Here is a 23,092-nt window from a genome sequence, read left to right as displayed (position 1 = left end):
CGTTTTCCAAATAAACGTGAATCCTTTTCTCTAACATTTTAGTTACTGGACCGCGATAAGAGTGGGCACTTTACATATTACACAACTTTTCAATTTCATCTTTTTTTTAAGAATGGTAAATTGTAATTCGTTAGTGTGGCTGTATAAATTACAATCGCCTCTAGTATTCAGCTGGTTTTCTAGGAATATTGATTATATTTAATTTCAGTTTAATCATTTAAATTTATGCCCTGTTATTTTAATTACCTTACATGTTTTCTTTCCATTGTATAAATGAACTTTTCTGATAGATGTCAGTCCTATGATGTCATAGCGCTATTGGAAACATAAATATGTTCATCTATTTTCTAAATCTCTCTGAAAAGTAACTTCATTTTTTATTCGTCTTGTACACTAAATAGATATAAGACAGAATCATTCTTTAGCTTCAACAATAAAAGAAAAATCAAGCTACTATATATTTGATGCATCGATGAAAACTATTCGAATTTTGTATCAACAGTGTAATGGATAACTGGAAATTATACAAAAAATACTTTTTTAAACTACGAAAATTCAGGAAAATGTTTCAAAACTATTAAATAGATATAATCAAAAACACAACTTTTTGAATTTTAAAATGGCTGAAGTTATCTTTTGTGCAATAATATTTCCGGAAGTTACCGTGGAAAAATATCGAAATGCAGTTTAAATTCCAATTAAAATTTCAAGAACTATCGCTTCCAAAGTCATATTTCTACCTTCCAAGATAAATATGTGCCAAATTTGGTACCTGTATATAAAACGGTCTGACCTGACGAGCGCCAACACATGCATATACAGAGAAACACACATACATAATATTAATTTTTATCATTTTTGGAGATAGAGATGTGTATTATATACTGAGAATTGATATAGCTTCTTAAGCTATTATTAGCCCGTGATGCATTACTATCATTGGCGGTTGGTTATTTAAATGGCTTTTAAAAATTTTGCAGATTGAAATAATGTAACATTTTTCATTTAAATAATATATTCTTTTTTCATTTGACATTATTACCAAATAAATCGTTATTAGTGCTGCTAATAACTTACTAAAAAGAGTAACTATCAATTTATTTTTGAAAAGATATTCTATATTATGTATATGTGCGTGATTCTCTTTTTTTAATCAGATGTTAAGCGTTTTGAGTATTCTAAAACAACTCCAAATTTTTACATATTTCTTAGGCCAAATCTCAGGTTGAGACATTTAAAAGAAGTGAAAATAATAATTACTTGTGACATGTAATAATATATTAAAATACTCAAGTTTTAGGTACATTACTGAATTCTGTTTCTATAATCTATAAATATAATTTTATTAACATAAATATCTGAAAAGTTTAAATTTTAATTTTATGTAACTACTTTTCTTTATTCTCAAATTACCATTTCCGCATATTTTCCTGTAATGAATTCTAAGGGAGTGAGAAAAAAATCGCCCAGTTCATTAATTTAGATGATTATACTAAATTATTTTGCCATTTCTAATTAAAGCTTCTATATCTGAATAATGACTATAATTTGTCCATTATAATACCGGCTGATTAATAACAAAAATCTGTCATTTCCCCAAACCCAAGATGGGAAACTTATTGAATGACTTGATACCAAAATATTGCTCGATATAAAAAATCCGCGGCACGAATAATGAATATTGATGTTCCTACAAGAACGAAATCCTAATGTCATCATTGATTAAATTGAATGTCTTTTCAGCCATTAAGACATCTACTTTGGACTTTGTTAATTTGCACTGTATAGAATCTTCGTTTTCTCCTACTTTATATCCCACATATCATTCATTCCTATCTCTACCGAGAGGGAGAAGTATTACCATAAATTTTATCAAATCTTTTACCGTCTCGGTGGTTTAATAATAGCTTTAGAAATCACAAAAAGATGTAATAAACATTTTGATCTTAACAAATAATTGATATTATTTTGATATAGTGTTGTGCCAATATTAAACATTGAAAAGAAAGTTAGCATAAGTTCTCATCCAATTTGTCGATGAAAGAAAATGTCAGATATTTCGATTTTCTAATTGAAACTCTTATGAGGCTTTTTGATTAGTTAAATAATTTAATTTAATCAAACTAATTAACTAAACAAATTAAAATTACCTTTATGAAAATCTTTTCTTCAGTCAGTCTCAATTCCCAAAATATTTTAATGCATTATTTCTAGAAATAAAACGAGCCTATTAAAGAGTTGAAATGTAATTGTAACCAGAGGTCATTTTCCATTTATGACTCTCAAATTCATGATATTTCTTTAGACAGAAATTTTTTGAGTAAATTTATTTTAAAAAAAAACCTTCCTCAATATTTTGTTTTAAATGACATCAACATCGAAGAAACTATGCATAGATTTTTTTTAAAAAAAGCGATTTGTCAATGATACATTTGGAGGGTGTGTCTATGTTAACATTTTCAGCACTGTTTTAGAAAATAACCTTGTCTTCTGCGAGGGTCAATTCTCGGCACAAGAAATGAAAAGAACTGCCATAACTGAAGAGGGAGGAAACGCAATTCCACCTGTTGAATCTTTAATATGAATGAATGGGAAGGCTCTGTCTGGTGTACACAAGGGAAACTGACCGAAAGAAAAAACATATCGCTGACTGTCCTCCATCCATTGCATCATTTTTAAGGCCTTATCACACCTTTTGTTACCAATTTGTTAACCATTTCATTATTACCATATAGATAGAATAACAGGATTTTAATAGTAAAAACGATTAAAAAAATAGTTAAATTTCAGTATGCAATAAACACATTTAAATTTCAAACCTAACCGTTTGACTTTTAATTAAATTGAATTGGGTTTAAAACAAGAGAAATAATGCTATCTACTTTCAAAATGCAGCAATTAAATATTCCATTAATTAGAAATCAATCGGAATTTTGCTGTTTTTCAGCAATAACTTGACAGCAAATTATCGCACAAAAAATATATTTATACCATCTTAAAAGTCAAAATTGTATCTTTTTAATGATAACAATTTCATTTCCATACAGTTTTTCTTCGAATTTATAATAATTTTCAAGATTTAATAATTACATACACGCAGACGATTTTGAAATAAAATTTATAGATACTACGTTACTAGGCAACGGTTAATGTTTGAACTATTCTACCTGTATTTTTAAAAATATTTCTGTTTAATTTTTTGAAAATATTTTGGTTACGTTTTGATATGCTTTAAAAGAATTCAAGATTATTTGATTTGATGAATAAAATACTGCTGTTAAAATTTCCTGCCATTTTTTCCTTGTTATTTTAAAAGTAATAAATAAATAATTTTGTGTTTGAGAAGAATATAGAACTTTATATAGCAAAAATTAACGACGCCTAAAATAAGCTGAAAGACCAATACTCCATTAAAAAGAAAAGTAATAAAATAAAGTTATTGCAGGAAAGTAAAATAATTTTTACTATTGAAGAACAAGAGCACAAATGAAGAACAACTCCATGAGCACATACATAGAATTCTAGTAGAACACTTTAAAAAGTTTAAAAGTAAGCTTTTAACAAATTATATCAGTTATTAATTTGTTTGGTTTTTATTTATTATATACAAAAAGTTATCTATTTTATTCATTGTCTCAGAACGTTCATAAAGGTCTTTATTATTTTTAAGTACTTATGAACAAAATCTCACATAATAATAAAACAATAATTAATAACTTAATTAGAAGATTAATTATAGGCGGTTTTTAAAAATCATTTCATCACCCGATAAAATTTAATTTAAAACTTTCACACGATAAAAGAATTTTGTGTGATATAAAAATTTATACCAAAGTGGTTTTGATGTTAAAAATACTTCCTGATTGATAACATGTTTATCAGGTAGCAATCTTAAAAAATCTGTTTTTCTTTATAATTAAATAAATATATTCTCTGATAATAAAAAGACGAATGTGCGCGTATGTGGATGTTTGGCGCTTTTACAAACAAGACCTACAATAACGAAATTGCACACATATACATAACTTGGAAGGTGGAAATGTGCACCTTGGATAGATTTTTTTGATACTCTAATTAGAATTTTAATTAATTACAAATTAAGCTTAATTTTGTTGTTTTTCCGCTATGACTTGCGATAATATTATTACACAAAAACGAATTTTACATCTTATCAAAATTGATGAAATTGTCTTTTTAATGATATCAGTTTAATAGACGTGCAAACTGTTTCCTAAGTTTTTGCAATTTTTAAAAAACTATTTTTTTTGTTTAATTTCCAATAACAGATTACATTTCTGAAATGCCCTTACATCCCTAACATTTGAACTTCATTTATTGTTCATCTTTCTTTCATTGTCGGTACAATGGAATTTCGAACTTATACTTCTTTGTCCCAGAACTTTTATTACAGTACTAACCTCAATAATTATTCTATCGACACATTCAAAATGATTAAATCAGTTACAAATAAATAATGGAAATTATTTACAGTGTAGTAATTTGTAAATAATAAGATTCTTTTTAAAATTTATTACTTATAAAATTATTCGAATAATTTGGTTAACTCAAAGTACCGATGTTAACCATATATCAAAAATGAAATATTAGATAAAAATAATATTCTTTTATTCTATTACTCCATAAATAATGTACACTAATTTATAATTTCACTAGTACATTTATGCTTTCAAAGAGTACACAAAATTATACTTTCAAAGAAAAAAAAATTGAACTTTTTTTTTTTTTTTGCTTAATGTTGGGAAAAACATTTTCTAAAAATAATTAAAAGAATTCGTTTAGCACCTTATCAATAATATTCATCCAATACAAAAGGGTCTGTTTATTTGATTGTCACTGTAGAAAAATAAAAAGTCAGGAGGGAACAAGAACTTTTTTATATCTTTTTAAACTCATATTCTGAAATTACTTTTCTTTCGCGACCTTTCTAAAAACTGTTTACGTTGCATTGCATGTACCGAAGGCAAAAAAAAAATGTCATTTTTGTGATCATATACGTCCACTTCTAATGCATCAAAACGTGACGGTCGCTGGGTCAAATCCATTTTCCTAACGGAATGCAAAAAGTTTTTCTTTATATCTTGTAAAACAATGCTGAAACATTATGATATTCATACATGTCGTTTCTTGTCACAAATGTTGTTAATACTGAAAAAAAATACGAAGCATTTTTCATTGAGGATTTTAATGCCTAAAAACTCAAATAAACTTAAACAGATTATTATTTTCATCATGAAATATGGCAATAATTTACTACTCACTAAGAGTAGTTTTAAAAAATTAAGTTAACTTGTATAAATTCTGTGAATAGTTATTCTTATCTTTTAAGTGATGTTCATTCGACATTCTAATCGTTTATGGAGATCTTATGTAAAATATGTTTTTATTTTATTCAATGCATAAAGCCAGTTTAAAAACGTGAATAAGCTTTTTTTCGTATACCAGAAGTGTTTTATGACTTCATCAAATAACTTTAAAACTATAAAGTTTAATTCTTGAGTGGCTAAAATAGACACGTTTCAAGAAAATAAAAAATAAAAATTGATAGTAATTCATTTTTAAGATAATAAATTATAATTTTACTAATAATGCGTGCTCGCTTTTAATGAAAACTTTTTTAAATTTATTATTATAGCGAAGTAGTGTCAAATGCAAGATATATTTTAGATAATAACGCAACAAATATTATTTTTATTTTTAATTCTGAACAAACCATATTTTATCCAATAAACACTAAAATAGATAAGAGTGCACGAATTATAAATATAGATAATATTATTAGAATGAAAAATATATTAGTTAATATTTATTTTCGATTAATTTCTTCCGATTCCTAACACTTTGTCATCAATTGTTTAAATTTTTTTTAAAAACAACTAGGAGTCTTCAAACACTTAAAATTGATTAATTAAACAATTTTCCCCCTTTTAAACGAATGTACCTTTATCTCTTTTCAAGTCTCCGTTTTGGAATAATATACTGTAGCTTATTTTACAGTAAAACAATTATTGATAATTTGATTATAAAAAATTACGGTTTTAAAATTCAGTCTGTCAAATCAACAATTTTTGATTTACTCAGAAAGAATTTGAGAGAAATTCTAAATTAAGTCCGTACAGTTACGTACAAAGAATAAGTGGCAAGAAATACGTCAGCCTACTTCACGATATAAGAGCAGAAGATATAAGAGCAGAATATATATATATATATATATATATAAATGAATATAAATTTAAAATCAAAAATATTACATAACATATAGAAAAGTTGAAATGTATAGAGTAGAATAACCAACAAAATACAGCTTTATGTAAAATGTATACAATATATTTACAAAAATAAAACACTCCCATTCGTTTTATAAATTAGACATCAATATCTGCTTCTAGGAATTTAAGTCGAATGATATGAATCTTAATTATCATTGGGAAGAAAGAATATATTTGGCGCCAATTCTAAAAGAAAATAAATAATAACATTTCATTTAAAAAAACTACGGAACTGTTATGAATATTATATTAACCTAGAAATTGCACTAACCACAAGAGTCACATGAAATTCATTTCAAAGAGAAGAATCCAGGGTAAGTAATTGCATTTAGCTGTAAAAGCCAATTAAGATACTATGATATGCCTAAGGCAGCTTATATTGATGATGAATTTTTCTCATGTATAGATCGAAAGATGTATATCTTTCTCGTTAAGAAACTAATTTGAATTTTTTGCTAACTATTATTTATTTTTGCATTACTTCTAGTAGATATCGCATATGTGGCATTTACAACTTGCTGAATCAACTTGAAATGTAGAGTTAATATGACACGTTAATAGAAAAAAAAAATTCCACTTGATATCAAAACTTTTTTGGGGAAAACCGGTTCCTGATTAGAGGAAATTCGAAATTGCAACTATTCCTTATATTTTATATGCATTATTCCCTTATTTTAAATTATCCTTTTTTTTTAAATTATAAATTCGTCTGAGTGAATGTAGGAAGATGTTCAATAATATTCAAATATACTCATGGACATTTTATTTGTTATACTAATCGCCTCTGGCAACCAAATGGTTCGCTAGGAATATTGGTTTCATTTAATTTTAGTTGAATCATCTAGAAATAGATTCATAAACATGATTCTGCCAATTTACCAAACATTAAAGCTGTTTTATTTTAATTGACTAGAAATGTTGAGTTCCTTGTGTATATAAACTTTTGTATTAGAAGCGGATTTCGTAACATCATAGAGTTATTGAAAGTGTAAATGTGAGATTTATTTTAAATTTTACTATACTGTAACTTTTTTTTAATCAATCTCGTAAACTACTCAGATATTAAACAAAATACTTCTGCTTTAAAGTTCAACAAAGTAAAAGTCACATGATAGAATAGTTAACCAGACAATGAAAACTATTTGAACTTCAGGGCAAATCTATTATTAGAAATTACGCAAAAAATATTTTTAAAAGTCACCACAATTCATCAAAAATTCTGATGCCTATTAAATAATATTAAACAGATAATTTTTTTAAAAAATTGAAACGGTGCAAAGTTTATTTTTGCATGATAATATTCACTAAAATTTTTGCAAAAATTCAACAAAATTAATCTTATTTTTTAATTAAAATTATAAAAAATTACCGCGAGATTGAAGAAAATGATTAATTAACATTTAAGCTTTAGTAATAAAAATTGGTAAATTGATTAAAAAGAATCTACATATTCCTTTCTATTAAATGATTTTTGAAAAATTTAATTTAAGAAAAATACACTGGACAAACCAGTTGAACTCATAAAATTTTTTTATTAAACTTATAAATATTAAAAAAATAAATTTTTGTACTTAAATTATTATATCTCTTTCAAGTAGTGACACCACGAGTACGTGGATAAAATATAAGCTAAGCAGCACATTTTAACCTTTACGCTTAGTGCAGGTCAAATACCCTATTCCGATGACAGAGCGTACCTTCTGCAAGAGAGACTGGATTTACTCATTGGGAACATTCAACATACTCCGAATATTTAAGAAAGTGGTTATATAATAATACAAAGAATTTGTGGTTCCATCTGTGGTTATATAATAATACAAAGAATAACTTCTATACACCAATTATCTCAGCCAAATAGTTAATCAAAAAGAAAGTTATTAAGTGGGCAAATAGACATGTTAATTTCTTTTGAGTCTTCATCCATTAGCTCGAAAAGTTTAAATATGTATAGGAAATTTAAAAATTATGAAAACTATGAGTACACAAAAAGAAAATACGGTAGCAGAATATATATATATATGAGAGAGAGAGAGAGAGAGATTTAAAGAGAAAAATTAATAAATAACTTAAATTTGAAATTTTTCAGCAATCAAAGACGTTTCTATATTATATTGTTAAGATATTCAACATTTCGGTGGGAATTTTTGAGAGCTAAAATCTATTTTGCGCTATAGTTTCGGTACTTCATGTTCAACAAGCAATATAGCCCAGCGGAATTTTGAATTTAAATAGAATGACATTCAAAATATCCTCGGCCGTTAGTCATGAGATTTCAAGAGTTTTTTTTAATTTACTTTTATTTCGAGAAATAATGAAAAAGGCAGCAATTAACTTCATAACAATAGCAAATTAATTGTATATAAATATCTCTTCATGAAATACAAAATTCAGCATTATTTCTCAGCTTATGAACTGAAAGAAATTGTCAGCTTAATTTCAGTGCTAAGAAAACCAAATAAATGATTATTTAATTTAATTTTTGCTTCTTTTTAAAAAGATGAAAGTGGGCTTGAAATGGTGTGAAAAAAATGGTATTAAGTGCAATAATTATTTTATAAAAAATCAGTTAAAAATTATACTATGTGTAACAAATGTTGTTTAAAGCTGAAGTATGAAAAATGTTTCCCCTGCATTGGGAACGTCTCATCCATAGTAATAAAAAAACCCACACATCTATGTAAAAATAACACACCAGTTTTCTCTGTGACAGTAAAGTTATCTCGACTATCTATCATCTTATAATGCCTTATTTATTCGCCTGTTAAATGCAGTGGGTGTTAAATAAGAGTTTAGATGTGTGTTAGTTAGTGAATATTAATTAGATCACAAAGAAATAGCTAGAGGGGTAAATAGTTTTGTAGTTCAGATAACCATTTAAAACCTATACTACCTATTACCTACCAATACTACCTATACAAACCTATACAAATATTTAAAACCTATTTGAAATTTGCTATCTAGAAAATCTAGTTAAAAACAGCAAGGAAGTACACTATATATAAATGTAAATGTGATGGGTTGTAATGCATCAGTCCAGTTGAATAGCTTAATCGCTTTATTTCTTGATTAACAAAGATGACTTTGGTGATTTTTACAAGCAAGAATTCAATGATGAAGAAGACATTTATTCTACATGAAAAAGGGCATACGACGTTGTTCAAAATGATATTTTCTATCTACGCGTGGTACATTGAACATTTTCTGAGGAATTCTTTTACGCAAGAATTCCAGTTGCGACATTACAGAGGATCGTCTCTTTTCAAGCTCCGGTCCAACCCATCTCGGCTGACATCTCTGAACTAACTCTACTGCTAACTATTATTGAAAGAATGCAGAGCTCCTTCTTGTGGAGTGAAATTACCAAATAAATGATAGACACTTTTGCAGTTATTTGTTTGAAAAAATGGTATCCAAAGTCCCAAATCAATTTAGATATTTTTCCATCTGCAAAAACAAAAGAATTTTCAAATTTTGATACCCTCTGAATACCTCAAGAAGGACATTTATAATGTTCAAATGACTAGCCATTTAATACTTATCGCTTAGTTCGCATTACAAGAAAATGCGTATGTCGACATGTCTCCTGATCATAGATCAGCGTGGATCTCTCCTCTTGACTGATGGATCCTTTTTTACTTTCTCGTTTACGTAGTATAGAGAAACCAAAGTAAGCGTCAAAAAATTCGAATTCGAGATTTTGACGAATCTCCACAATGTAGACCGCCCTGATTTCGAAAAACACATTTTTGAAAAATGTCTGTCCATCTGACAGTGATAAAGATAACTCAAAAACACTTTGATCTAGATGGATAAAATTTGGTATATGGTCTTTACACCAAATTTGCAGATTTCTATCGAATGTAGAGTAACATCTATTCAGGGAAAGTCCGTCTGTTCGAATATGAATCAATACGATATCTATAAAACGAAGAGAGCTTGGTATATAAAATTCAGTACTCAGATTTGACATCTATAATGTAGACACCTGTCAAACTTTTAGCAGAATCAGAATACGGGTTAATTGTTTGCCGGTCTTTACTTTCAGAAACATGTAAACACGATGATTTAAATAAATCAAATTTTGTATGGATTTTGTGACTGTACACGTCGCTTTGTGTCAAATTTTTATTTCAGTCAGTTTTTGAAAAATGTGTCTAAAACACATATTCTACTTTTGGATAGTATTAACCGCATGCCAGGGATTAATGCCAAAAAGCAACCAAGGATGACACAAGTGATTCAGTAAGAATGATAAATGCACTCCAAAGGTTAATATTTCGTAACTATTGTACGCCAATGCTACGTAAGGCGTTCTCTGCCATGACAAGTTTATTAGAGAGTGTGCGAGAAAGTTTTGGAGAGACCACTACCCTTGGTTAGTTTACAAATTTACGACAACTGTTGCCTGATTTGGAGATAACATGAAATATTCGTGCAAGAAATTCGTAAGGAGGAAAGGAATAATGTATGCATTGCGGAAGCCCTGATAAACAATGCACAACATTTCTGCCTGTTTCTTTGTGAACCATAGTTGATGAAGTTTAATGAAGACCTTATGGCAGATAATTTCATCTTACAGCGTTAGACCACACAGAGTTCAGATAATGGATAAATATCTTTAGTAAGAATCAATTGAACATAAGAAATAACGAAATCGGTCTTCTGTCTTGTTCATGTTGACGATATTCTTGGAAAATATGGTTTTGCTCTCAATCCACCTCCTCCTCCTCCCCCTCCTCAACTTCCTTACAAACTTAACGTAACTTATAAAAAATATTTACTCACTCTCTTTTTCTGCTGATATCAAAAACTGCAAAATGGATAAAACAAATTTTTATTGTTGTACAACTTGTCGTGGTGATCGGAATCCACATTGAGGATACTATTTTTATCCTCAATTAATTCATTTTATTAGTTATCCTTGATCACATTTCTAATTTAAAATATCAGCCTGGTAATTTGCAATCGTATTATTTAACAATTTACGATATGTTGCTTACATTGTTTTAACTTCATTAAAATCCGCATATCGTTCTCATTGACATTTTTATATTTTTTCCTTATATTAAGAAAAACAATGAATTATAAGAGCTAATTTAATTGAATTGAATCTAATAAATTATAAGAGCTAACGGAACGTATTTATTTATATGCATTGTAAAACTAAGTATGAGTATTAGTTATGTATCTTATTAACTAACTATGTAACTTACACAAACCGTCCGTTACAGATTACAATGTCTATAAAAAGCTGATTGTTTCAATTAATGCGACCTATATTTCTTTTTAATCCTTTTTTCAATTATATTAGAAAACAAGATTTAATTATTTTCTGTCGATATTTTTTTTTAAAATCGCGGCATAAACGAATTATAGGATAAATATCTTTTATCATAAGTGATGTATTTCATAGTTGCATTTGCACAAAATAATAATGCTATATATCTAAATAATTCTGCCGTATGCCTATACAATTAACAAACATTTAAAATTTTAATTACCAAATTTCAAAATTTAACTATCAAATTTAATAGCTATATTTTAATGTGTAAATTAAAATGAGCAGAAGATAATGAAATTTTAAATAATTTTGTTTAGCTTGAATTGACTTCATTTTTGTGAAATTTTGTAATCGATTTTTCATTCTCTGATACATTAGAGTTTTAATACCCTTAGGTTTTCTCATGGACACTAAATTATAATAATTCTTTCAGAATAAAATTATCAAATAATTAATTAAAATAATTAAACGTTTAATTCATATATATGGTTTCAATGAATTTTAGAAAAAAATTGTTTCAATATTTCAGTAAATTTATTAAAAGAAGAATATTAATTTAAGAAGTAAAAAGTGAAAAATAATTAAAATTCAAAAGTCTACATTTTATAGAACCAATAAAAGTGAGATTTAATGATTAGTTTTATTTATTTTTTATCAAACTTGGAATCATCAGAAATCCTAAAATTTTTAATAATGTCGTTACTACTGTTTTTATTTATTTCGGTACAACTATAATTTGGCACTATTCTTGTTTTTTAAATAAAATTTCCGTACTTCCATACCGTTTCTATAAAATCAACTAAATTCACCGTTTCTATAAATCTAACTAAAGTCAAAGTAATCATCTGTAGCTTGGTAATCATACTAAATAAACTGCAATAAAATAACTGAACAGGGAAAATGGCATTTAAAGGTGCTACAAATTTCTCCTGAAAAAAAATATTAATATGTATTTCCGTTTAATGAGACTTCGCTCTGTGCGGTTTCTTCCCAAGTTGCACCTCTTAGATACAAATACCATTTTTTTCTGGGAATCTAAAGCGTCTCGTTGTTTCTTCTACAAGAAAAGGTCCAGCCATAACCGGTAAGAAGTGCAATGCTCAGCCTCTTTGGATCCTCTCTCCCTCCCCTTCTCCCTCCTCCTCTTCATCCCTGGCTATAAAATTCTCCGCCTCGAGGTGAGACAGGTTTTTATTCGAGCGATCGTCGAGTGTGCTGGGGTGTTTGACCAGAAGGAGAGCTAGGGAAGGACCATCCGAAAAAAGACGCGGGATCGACAACCCTCTTCTCCTCCGGAGTGAGGCCCTCTCGCTGCTGTGCTACTAGTTTTTTGTGTCATAAGAGGCAAGCTCTCCGTGACTCACTCATCCCTTCGCTTGCTGCCGGACAGAGTGTGCCACCCCCATTGTTTTTCGGGATTTTGCTTTCCTCTTCACCGGCTACTCCAGGTGCGATTCTCGGCAAGTTCGGTTTCGGCAGGAAATGGTGTAACATCTCCTCCCAGCGGAGTACTCCTGATTTATCTCTATTTGCAGAAGAAAACGTTTTTGGGGAGTTCTTTGAATTTCCCTTCCGTAAAGCTTAGTCGCTGGTAAGTGATTTTTTAGCCTGCTGCAGGTATTTTATAGCTAGATAAAATAGATTAACTCATCTATCGATTGAAATTTGTCTTATGTCAGATGTTTTATTTATTTAAATACACGAAATGAAATTATAAATGTCTCCCTATTTTTCATATTTTCTTATTTTTATGCTCGGATTAATTTATTTGTTGATTTGAAATTGCTAACTGAAGAATAAAGTAATATAAGTTTTGTTAAAAATTTAAATATTATGTTTTTAATTTTATGTTTATTGCCAAATTTGGTATAATCTATATAGCAAAAACTAAATATAAGGTTACGTAAAAATCCGTGTATAATTATAAATAATTATTCAATATCTGTATAAAATCAGCAATCTTATAAATAAAGTTAGAAATGCAAATGAATATTCCTCCTTTCTTTTAAATAAATATGCAAACTAAATCAGTTGAAATAAACCCTATATTGACAGTTCCTATATAATTAACGATATACTCTCTAGATGGTGCATTCAAAGATTAAATTAAAAAAAATAGAAAAATATTAATTATGAATCATGTTATGGGATTGTCATAACGTGTTAGCCAAGCTGTAATAAGCGTATTAAAAGAGTTCAACAAAATTTCTGGTACATCTTTTCGATTAACACCTGGACTGCCGTGGGTATCACCGGTGACCTGCGGGTCCATATAAATTGCATTATAAGGAATTCAGCGAGCCAGTCAATACGTTAAAGATTGAATCTCTTCCCACCAAATTTATGTATATATTTAAAATGTATTTAAAACAATTCTTATGAAACATTTCGAAATCATTTTAAATATCAGTTCTGTGATTCATTTAAGTGACCACGAAGATCGTAAAGAAATTGTTAAAAAAATGTCGAAATGCCATTATCCTTAAGTATACGGTTGAGTTTGAATTTAAAAGAGCATTAATTCACACATTAAAAGTTTTTAAAATTAAAATTTAGCTCATTGCCCTGCATTAACGTGACAGTTAGCCATTATTTCTATAGTTAATATATATTTTTATTAAAAAATCTTTTTGGTAATTTTTAAGTTCTCGCAAGAATGCAAGTAGAAATATTTTATAAAATGTAAAGCGAGTAGAAATTTTTTGTACTATTATACTTCGTTTTAATACTTATCACAGATTGTTTTTGGTTAATAGATGATTAATATATATATTTTATTTCTAATCATTACGTTTAACTACTATTGTGTGTTACTTATACTATTATTAACTGCGCAATTTTATCTTTATTTAGTTACAGTGTTATCTTTATTATTTAATGTATATAATGATATTAAATTTAAAGTAATCAGAAGCAAAATAAAAATTGCTAAAAAATGTTTCCCGAATACATCCGTTAGATAACACGTTCTCCAAAAATTCTGATATTCAATTAGTTTTGTATTTTTACCATTGCTTGATTATGAGGAAAAGGCCTGAAAAGGTAATTAAAAGCGATGGAGCAATCTTGAGAAATCCATGATATTTTCTATTTAATTTAATTTAATTTAATTCCATAATTTGATAACAATCATCCCAAAAAAAGAAAGCAGCTCTGAAGAAAAAAATAAAATGTTGGTTCGGGTTTAAAAAAGCAACAAATGAAGAGCCAATTTTTTTTTTATCAACAAACTTTCGAACAACAAAGAAACAATTTAACTTTCTAAGAAGCACTGTCTTATAAAAAATATTACTCTGAACTCGAACTTTCAAACCTGTTCGACTGAAACAAAATTTAATCTCTAAATGATTCCGTTTTACAAGATAACTGATGCAGAAATGTGTTGCTGAAAGGTTAATGGGCTGCAAATTTATTTCTGTATGGTCTCTTAATGAAGCGCTGCCGAAACCTGACTTTTAAGAAAGAATACTGCCATTCAGAGATGTAAACAATAAAATGTTTCAGTGTTTGTTCTTAGTGAAATTTCAGCATCGTGTAACAAATTTTTTATTTTTTTATTTTGTAGAAAACGAAGTTGTCGTTTTATGTGAATGGACGTTTTACCAATAAAAATAATAATCTGCATTGTATAATCATAGAATTTCTCTTCAACTTATAACTGATACAACTGTCTGCAAATATGATTAAAAAAAGCCATCAGATTTTTAATTGAGAAGATATCTCAAATTACATCTTTAAGAATAGTTTCTATTATTTACAAATTATGTATTTTTCATATGATGTACACCAATTATATATTTATTGATGAAAATTTTGAGCTTTATGTATAACTTTTATAACCGCTCGATTAAAAATAAGGCAAATAAACGACCTGTTAATTGGAAAGGTATTCGAGAGAAGGATACCTAGAATTGATGACTGTATTTTATTTCAGCTCTCCTATTATTGTTCATTTTACTCTATTGTTTATTTTATTCTTGATATGCACGATCCAAAGATTGAAGGGCTCATTCGTATAACGTGTCTTTAAAATGTTTTCATCAATATGAATTACTTAAAATTAATTGCATATATATGTTATGTTCAGTGGGATTAATGCATAATTATTAATAATAACTGGTCAATGCAAAAAATCGATTAACAAATTTGATTGCATATTTTTAATAATAACCGATTGATCACTTTCGTCATAATCTATATATTAAGGAAAATAGACGTTCCTTCTGCGTAAACATTTCAGAAAAGTAATATAAAGTTGAAGTGAATAATAATAATGGAAACATGTGGAATTCGGAATTTTTGTTCATCGATGACGATATATTACAATTATTTCCGTAATTCAGTTATTTTTAATTAAGAAATTGTAATATTGGTAAATAAAGTATATAAATTAGAAGCCAAAAATCATGCCTACAAAACTGTAAGCTAATTAAATATACATTTCAATTTTCAAATAAGATATCACTGATTCTTAAGGCTGGATGTGAAAATTCGTTAACTATTAAGAAAGAAATTGTTCGTCCAAAAAAGAAAGAATATATAATGATATTTTAACTGTTAATTTCAATTTAATTAATTTTCAAGATTTTATCTTAATTTGGCTCATAGTAACTTCATTCTAAAATATTCTCTTATTTCGTGATCCAATTCCACTGTCTCTACTTAATTAATTCAAGAGAAGCTTTGTTAAATTGTTGAATCAGCTAAAATCTAACTTTCCCACACTACGCGTGAAAAGATAACATACCGCTGATCAAGCAAATTCTTTTTTAAAATCTCCCTGTGTTTCCCCTACCTTGCCCACCCGTGTAATGAAAATCCCTATTGAAATCTCATAATACCTTAGCACGGTAAAGAAATATTTTCCCTATCAAAATCATAGGTTATATAAGACCAGGGATAAAATGTCCAAGAGTTTTTTCCTCATTCCTTTCTGTGTCGTTCTGTGTGCTCGTCGCTTGTACATATGCTTGCTTCTTCAAAATGAATAAAACGACGTCACGAAATTAAAAGTATCTTCATTGTCTTCAAACTGCATCATGCTTCACAACAAATAATATTACATATTATATATATATATATATATATATATATATATATATGCAAAACTTCAATGTTATTAGATTATCATATAATACTGAACATATGACAATCGATATTTTAGGATGAGTGAATTGTTTTTTCTTTCATTAAGAATTTCATCATACATACAGTCGTAGAATTCCATATAAATGGAGCATCAAGGTTCATTAATTTTTTATTAAAGATACAAGATAAAAATTTATAAGATTTTGGAAACGTGTTTGACAATGACATACTTTTATAATTTATATTGTCCATAAAACTCAAATATTAAAAATTGTTTTTATCATTTTTCCCCATAGCGTATTTATACTTATAAACAATTACAAATAGGATGAACACACTTTTAATGAAAAATAAAAATATCTTGCAAGACTTGGTAAAGAATCTTTAATCATCTATACATATTTATGATTTTTTTTATTACGAGTTAATGGGTTTATGAATAAAAATACAAAGAAAAAAGATTTTGCGTGTTATTTTGTGCGGTGCAGATATATTCAAGTTCGCAATATTTAAAGAAATCTATTTATATGGATTATATTTGAGTTATTTTAGACTTTAAGGAAAATATATATTTAGGTTATTCTTTTTTTATATAGAATTATCTTCTGAGTGAAATGAAAACTCGACTGTTGTAAACGTTCAAACTGGCAACAATAACTCTTCACGTCGAAGTCCTTGAACTTTATGCAATATATTTTTACGATTTCTAAAAGCTTCCTCTTTCTTTCTCAGTTTGCTGTTTTAACTGTGAAGTTAAAGCGAGATAGAAGGTATTCTATTTTTTCCATATTCTAAAACAAAACGGTGGAAACGTATGACAGCAGAAATCGAAATCATGATTTAATTTTAGGTGTCTACAAAACCAAGTAAGTTGGTGGTCAATCATTTAGATTTATAATTTGCAATTGCTGAATAAAACATAATTGGTATCTCCTTTTATGATAGCAGCATGATTGTCTTGATTAAATATATGAATACTATTTGTTATAATTTAGTAACATGTCCCTGTTTAATCTTCAAGAAAGAAGACATATATTTTTTTTGTATATATTTCTTTTCGCTCTAAGAAATAACAATGAAAATTTGCTGTTCAGTTTTTTTCTGACTTGTTGAATGAAGTCAGCTTTAAGAGGATGATAAAGAGGAATCATAATAGTTGGAAATAAACAAATTCTAATTTTAGATGTGATATTACATATACCTACTTCTGATAATACTGCAAAAAACGAACGGAGGTAATCATACTCACGTGACACACGCTAGCGCATTCCTAAAATTTTATTGACTTGTGACATGTTAGTGAAATTTTGGGATTGCGCAAGATAGCATGGGCAATTACATTCATCATGTGACAAAATCATCACATTTATCGATACCACAATATTTTCTCTTTACAAATCGGAAATAAAATTTATGAAAAAAATTTTTACATTTGATTATAATACAAGGCAGCCATAAAATAGATACTTAGTATTGTTTGAAGCCTTCGACAACTAAAGCAAATGAAGAAATGAAATGAAATTATATGTTATAGACTGTGGAAGACATAGGGAGATTAATTTCGCAAAGAAAAAAAAATTTCTAACCGAAGTTACTGATAGGAGAGATTTCGATTTATTTCGGAACTAAACGTGTCATTCAATACGATGAACGCATGGAAAAATGGATTAAGTAAAATTTTATTAATGTTCCAGTGATAAAAAGGCACAGCAAATATTAAACTTGCTGAAAATAATCTTTCATTAATAAATATTATGATCCCCGGCTCATGTGCAATATTTTCAATGTGCTGACATTCTCTGCATAAAAGACAGCGCATCAACGACTTAGGATTTCTTTGTTTTTTTGTAAAATTCTTTTTATGCTTTCCACAGTCTTCATATGATGTTTAATTTCAATCTGTTCATTATTGAAGATGCCGTTTAACTTTCCTTTGAACTGAAGATGCCTTCAAACAGATAAAGTTATTTTATGGCCAAATTGTACGTTTTCAACAAAAAGTTAGATAAGGGAAAAAAAACTTACTTACAGATACAAAAAATAAGCATTTCTTGGATTATTTTGCCATTTTGACTAAAATAATGTGATCATTTAAATTTTTTGAATTGCCAAGCACTGTTGCTCATAGTTTAGAAGATCACACCTGAAAAGAGAGTAAAATTAAATGATACAAGCAATTTTACTCACTTATACACAATAGCAAACTTCAATCAATTACATATCAGTATTTTTGCTCATGTATTTAAAAACGAAAAGGTTTTCAATTCATCAATTTTTTATTTTTAATCTGAGTCATTTATCATACACCAAGAAATATAAAAAGACAATTAATACATTTCCGTCGAACAAATTCCCTTTTCTTTTCTAGATTTTTTCCTCTATCCTTTTTATTCCCTTTTAAAACAGAATTTTCTTTCTGATTAAATTTTACCTACATCAGAGAAAGCCTTAAAAGTTTGAATATTCAAAAAAAAAAAAAAAAGTGGTCAAATTCAAAGGGATGCTTAAGTAATTCCTTCGTTAATTATGCGTAGAAATTCATCCGATTGGTTCCATGATTCTTATAATAATTCTATATTGAATCATTTTCCTAAATATAAAGATTCAATAACTTTTTTTTTATTGCACCTAATTGCTTTTTTCTCTAGAAATTCAATGATGCAAAGTAAAACAGGTTTGTAAAAAATAAAATTCATTTATAGGTTTGTTTTAAAAAACTTTTTGCTTTCATAAAACATCTTTGATTGAAAGCATTATTTCTAAAAATCAATTTATTTTATGATAAATTTAAACTAATTCCAAATATTTCTTTTATTTCCCATTTATTTTTTTATTTAGAAAATTTTTATAGCCTAGTATTTTAGCAAAAAAATTAAAAATAGTTAATAAAAACTTTTGAGAACTTTTTTCCCGTATTTTTACTAATATATTAGTTACAACGAAATTGCATCACCCTAGAATTTGTCTTACCTAATTAAAAAAAAAAAAAAAAAAAAACACGATCTTTTTGCCTTTTTTTTTCTGTTAAAAGAAATCTTTCAATTTTAAATTTAAATGACTGATCAAAATATATTCTTCTGAACAATATTATTTGCCCACCTAAAATATATACATACTATCGTATTCAAAAAACAAAATGTAATTGTGGTGTTTTCATTGACTATTGCTAAATGTGTAAATGCATCAAATGCCAGTAAACGTATTTGATTTTTATTTAGTATCCTCACATGTGGCGATATCTATTTCTGTAGGAGTTTTTTGGTACCGAAAATACAGTGATTTTCATAATGCTACCTTTAAAGATCATTCAGGAGTTTAATCTGTTGTATAATTTTTAATAGAAAGATTATTAATGAAATGCATATTTGATGCATTTATTATTGTACAATCTTCAAAACTTGAAGAATTCACACTAATTCAAATTTAATATAAATTTTAATTCTATAAGACACAAGTATAAGGCAATTCTGCTTATGTCCTTAATTATTGCCTTATTAAAATTTGTCTTATAAACTAAGTGATAAGCGTTAAAGTTACGTTTTTCTATTATAAAAAATACGTGAATCACAGAAGGATTACAAGGTATATCATTTAAAAGGTGTAATTAAATACTTTTATCCAGCAATTCGATTTTCTTTAATTATAAATTATAGCTTTTTACCATAAATATATAATTTTTTGGTATTTTTTTTTAATTTTCACAGTAATCAATCTATTTTTATTTTGCTAAGCTTCAAATTTAAACAGTTTTAAATAACTTATTATTTATTTCTGTGCGACATACAAAGAGACTAATACTCGAATGTCACTTGAATACGCCTTAGCAAAATGAAAGATGATAAAACCACCGGATGAACAGGTCTTCCAACACTACTTTGCAGCTTTTATTTTTAAATGAATTGGTTTCATCACTAGAGCTCATTTTTCCAGCACTCAGTGCATGGAACAGGAAAAGAAAACCTTTCAATTCTGAATCTAAATATATTAATTCAATTCATTTTTTTTCCATTGCAGGCATGGGAACGATGCAGTATTCATTCCTAGTCATTCTAGCCCTCTGTGCTGCAGCACCGTGGACACCCACCGGGGCACGTAAGTACTTGCATTCAGTGATGCGATTAATGCAAACTCAGCGGGAAAGGTGCTATCTTGCAGGTCACTAGCCTTTAAGAACTGTGGGCCACAGCCAGAAGTACTGATGCTGTTTCGTAACGTTCAATTGATCAATGTCAGAGAGTTAGTATGTTTCGGAAGTATTGACGAACTAAATTTTTATTCAGCTGCAGAACATACAATCCATCAAATAGCGTTCGTTTTCTGCCGCAAATTGGATTTCCTGATATTGGTACAATCTGAGAAAATTTTCATCTAAATAGTAAATAATAATAATAATAATAATAATAACTTTAAATACCCTAACTATTGACTCTATGATCTTCTGTATACTTCTCTCATAGAAATTGTAAATCTTCTATAGAAATCGTAAAAGAAAAATAATTTCAAATGACCTAACTGTTGATTCTATGATCTTCTGCAGATTTTGCCTAAAGTAAAACGGCAATTCTTGGTTTTCATCCATAAAGAAATGTGTTAAAGCATCAACATTCGAAAATGTATACCTTAAATAAAAGAATACACTTATTAAAACAATATATTAAAAATATTTCAATCTTATCAATTTGAGAGACTTCTTGTTTCGAATCAATAATATTACAAATTTAGCCTTTCTATGCCAAAAACAAAAGCAAATCTTTTTGATAATCAGAGAATAGTTTACAAAATTAAAAAATAAACCATTATAATTGATATTCCTTTTGTATATTTATAATTTTTGTCATTAAAAATTGTATGAATTAAGAAATTTGCTCCTCAGATTATCTGCTTCAATATGAAATTAATCAAATCAAGAAAAGAAGTGCGAAATCTTTCGCAAATTCCTTATCATACTGGATTCTATAAAATATTCCTTTTGAAAACTGAATGCCCGCTTCTTATGGTAATTTTTTTCAATTATTTGATGTTCCATATTCGTAATTCCCAGAACTATCAAAAACAACTTGTGTTATTTTGAAATTTGAACTGTTGCATGCTTTGTGGACCGAAGTGTTTTAAATAGATATAAAATAATCTGTATGTTCTAAGTCAAATGGTAAATCGGAGCTTTAGCTTAAACTGGTTCCATCGATTCACTTTCTCTTTCGGACGCTTCTAGGATAGTTATTTAAGGAAAGATGCTTTCTCGAGTTCGAGGGTCACAGACTGACGAATTCATTGTTGCCCAGCGGCGAATCTTCCATCGCTTTCTCTTTCACATTTTCTCTTGCTTTTCTTTTTGTTTTAACTATACTTTTTTCTGGTAGTCCATTATTATGGCGTCAGATCGGTTATGACCCGGAGGCCCTGTTTATGGTACTGTCTGATCTCAAGATAAAACTATCAAATGATTTGCATTCCTCGTCGCATCTCAAGGACGGTCAAAGTTCATGAAGGGCGATGGCTGCGGAAATCCAGATCAATCGGAAACACGCTTCGAATTATAAATGGTTCGTTCTAAAAAAATTCGTTTGATCCCTAATCACAGTCTGGCCTCTGTTCGATGACCTCAGATCTATTACATGGATTTGTATTAGATGATTTAGAAATAGTAATACTAAATGAGAATGTTACGGACGACATTCAATGAACAATTGTTTGATTCTATATGAATTATGGTAACAAATTGTTTTCGAATCAAATGGAAAATATTGTTTAATTATGTATATTTTTACTTAAAAATTGGTTTAAATTTATTCTCTACAGATTTCTAAATACCCAAAAACCTTTTTAATTTTAACATTGAGCTGTAAGCTTTGTTTCTTAATTCCCTTTTCTCATACAGATACTAATAACGTTATTAATGTTTATAAATCTTATATAACTTCAGTATAATGATAGATTTATGAAAGAATAATATTACGTCTGAAATATCTTAATGCTTTAAATGCTATTTTAAAAATAAAGATAATTCTACTAGAAACGTTTTTTCAGAAGTATTTATTTGTATCAATCTAAAGAAAAAAATGAAATAAACAGTAAATTATTAAAGATAAAGTGATTAAAAATTACCTTAAGCTGTGCTAATTTTTTATATCTTGTCAATTGCTTTTCATGGGCAACAATAATAAGAATAATTTTGCGATACATTTTTAAGTTGCTTTATGCATCATTCTTTTCAAATTATTTAATTCTATTATGAAACATTCTACGATAAAATAAAATCGTTTTCCACGTGAAAATAATATTCTTTCTTCCAAATTCGCATGTCACATCTCTGTATTTAGTATTTATTCGGTTTAATTATTTATTACAAAACTGAATTAAATTCAATAGAATTTTAATGCATTAAATACAAATTTCAGTATATGGAATCCTTGATCTTAAAATCAAATCATGAAAT

The 23,092-nt window shown here is 27.9% G+C and overlaps 1 protein-coding gene across 2 annotated transcripts in view; it reads left to right on the top strand.

Moving 5' to 3' along the window:
- Positions 1-23,092, top strand: part of LOC129966517 (serine-rich adhesin for platelets-like) — a 97,021-nt gene that overhangs the window by 49,388 nt on the left and 24,541 nt on the right. The window contains exons 1-2 of one of the 2 annotated variants that reach the window (XM_056080952.1): positions 12,797-13,159; positions 20,671-20,748. In XM_056080952.1, coding sequence (XP_055936927.1) covers positions 20,673-20,748 — 76 coding nt within the window. In that variant the 5' untranslated portion in view covers positions 12,797-13,159; positions 20,671-20,672. Of the gene's footprint in view, positions 1-12,796; positions 13,160-20,670; positions 20,749-23,092 lie in introns of those variants that run through there. The other variant, XM_056080953.1, reaches the window with a different exon arrangement.

This window comes from Argiope bruennichi, chromosome 4 (assembly GCF_947563725.1).
Source record: "Argiope bruennichi chromosome 4, qqArgBrue1.1, whole genome shotgun sequence".
Lineage (NCBI taxonomy): Eukaryota > Metazoa > Arthropoda > Arachnida > Araneae > Araneidae > Argiope > Argiope bruennichi.
Note: the sequence above shows the minus strand (reverse complement) of the source record. Positions and strands in the feature narration are given on the sequence as shown.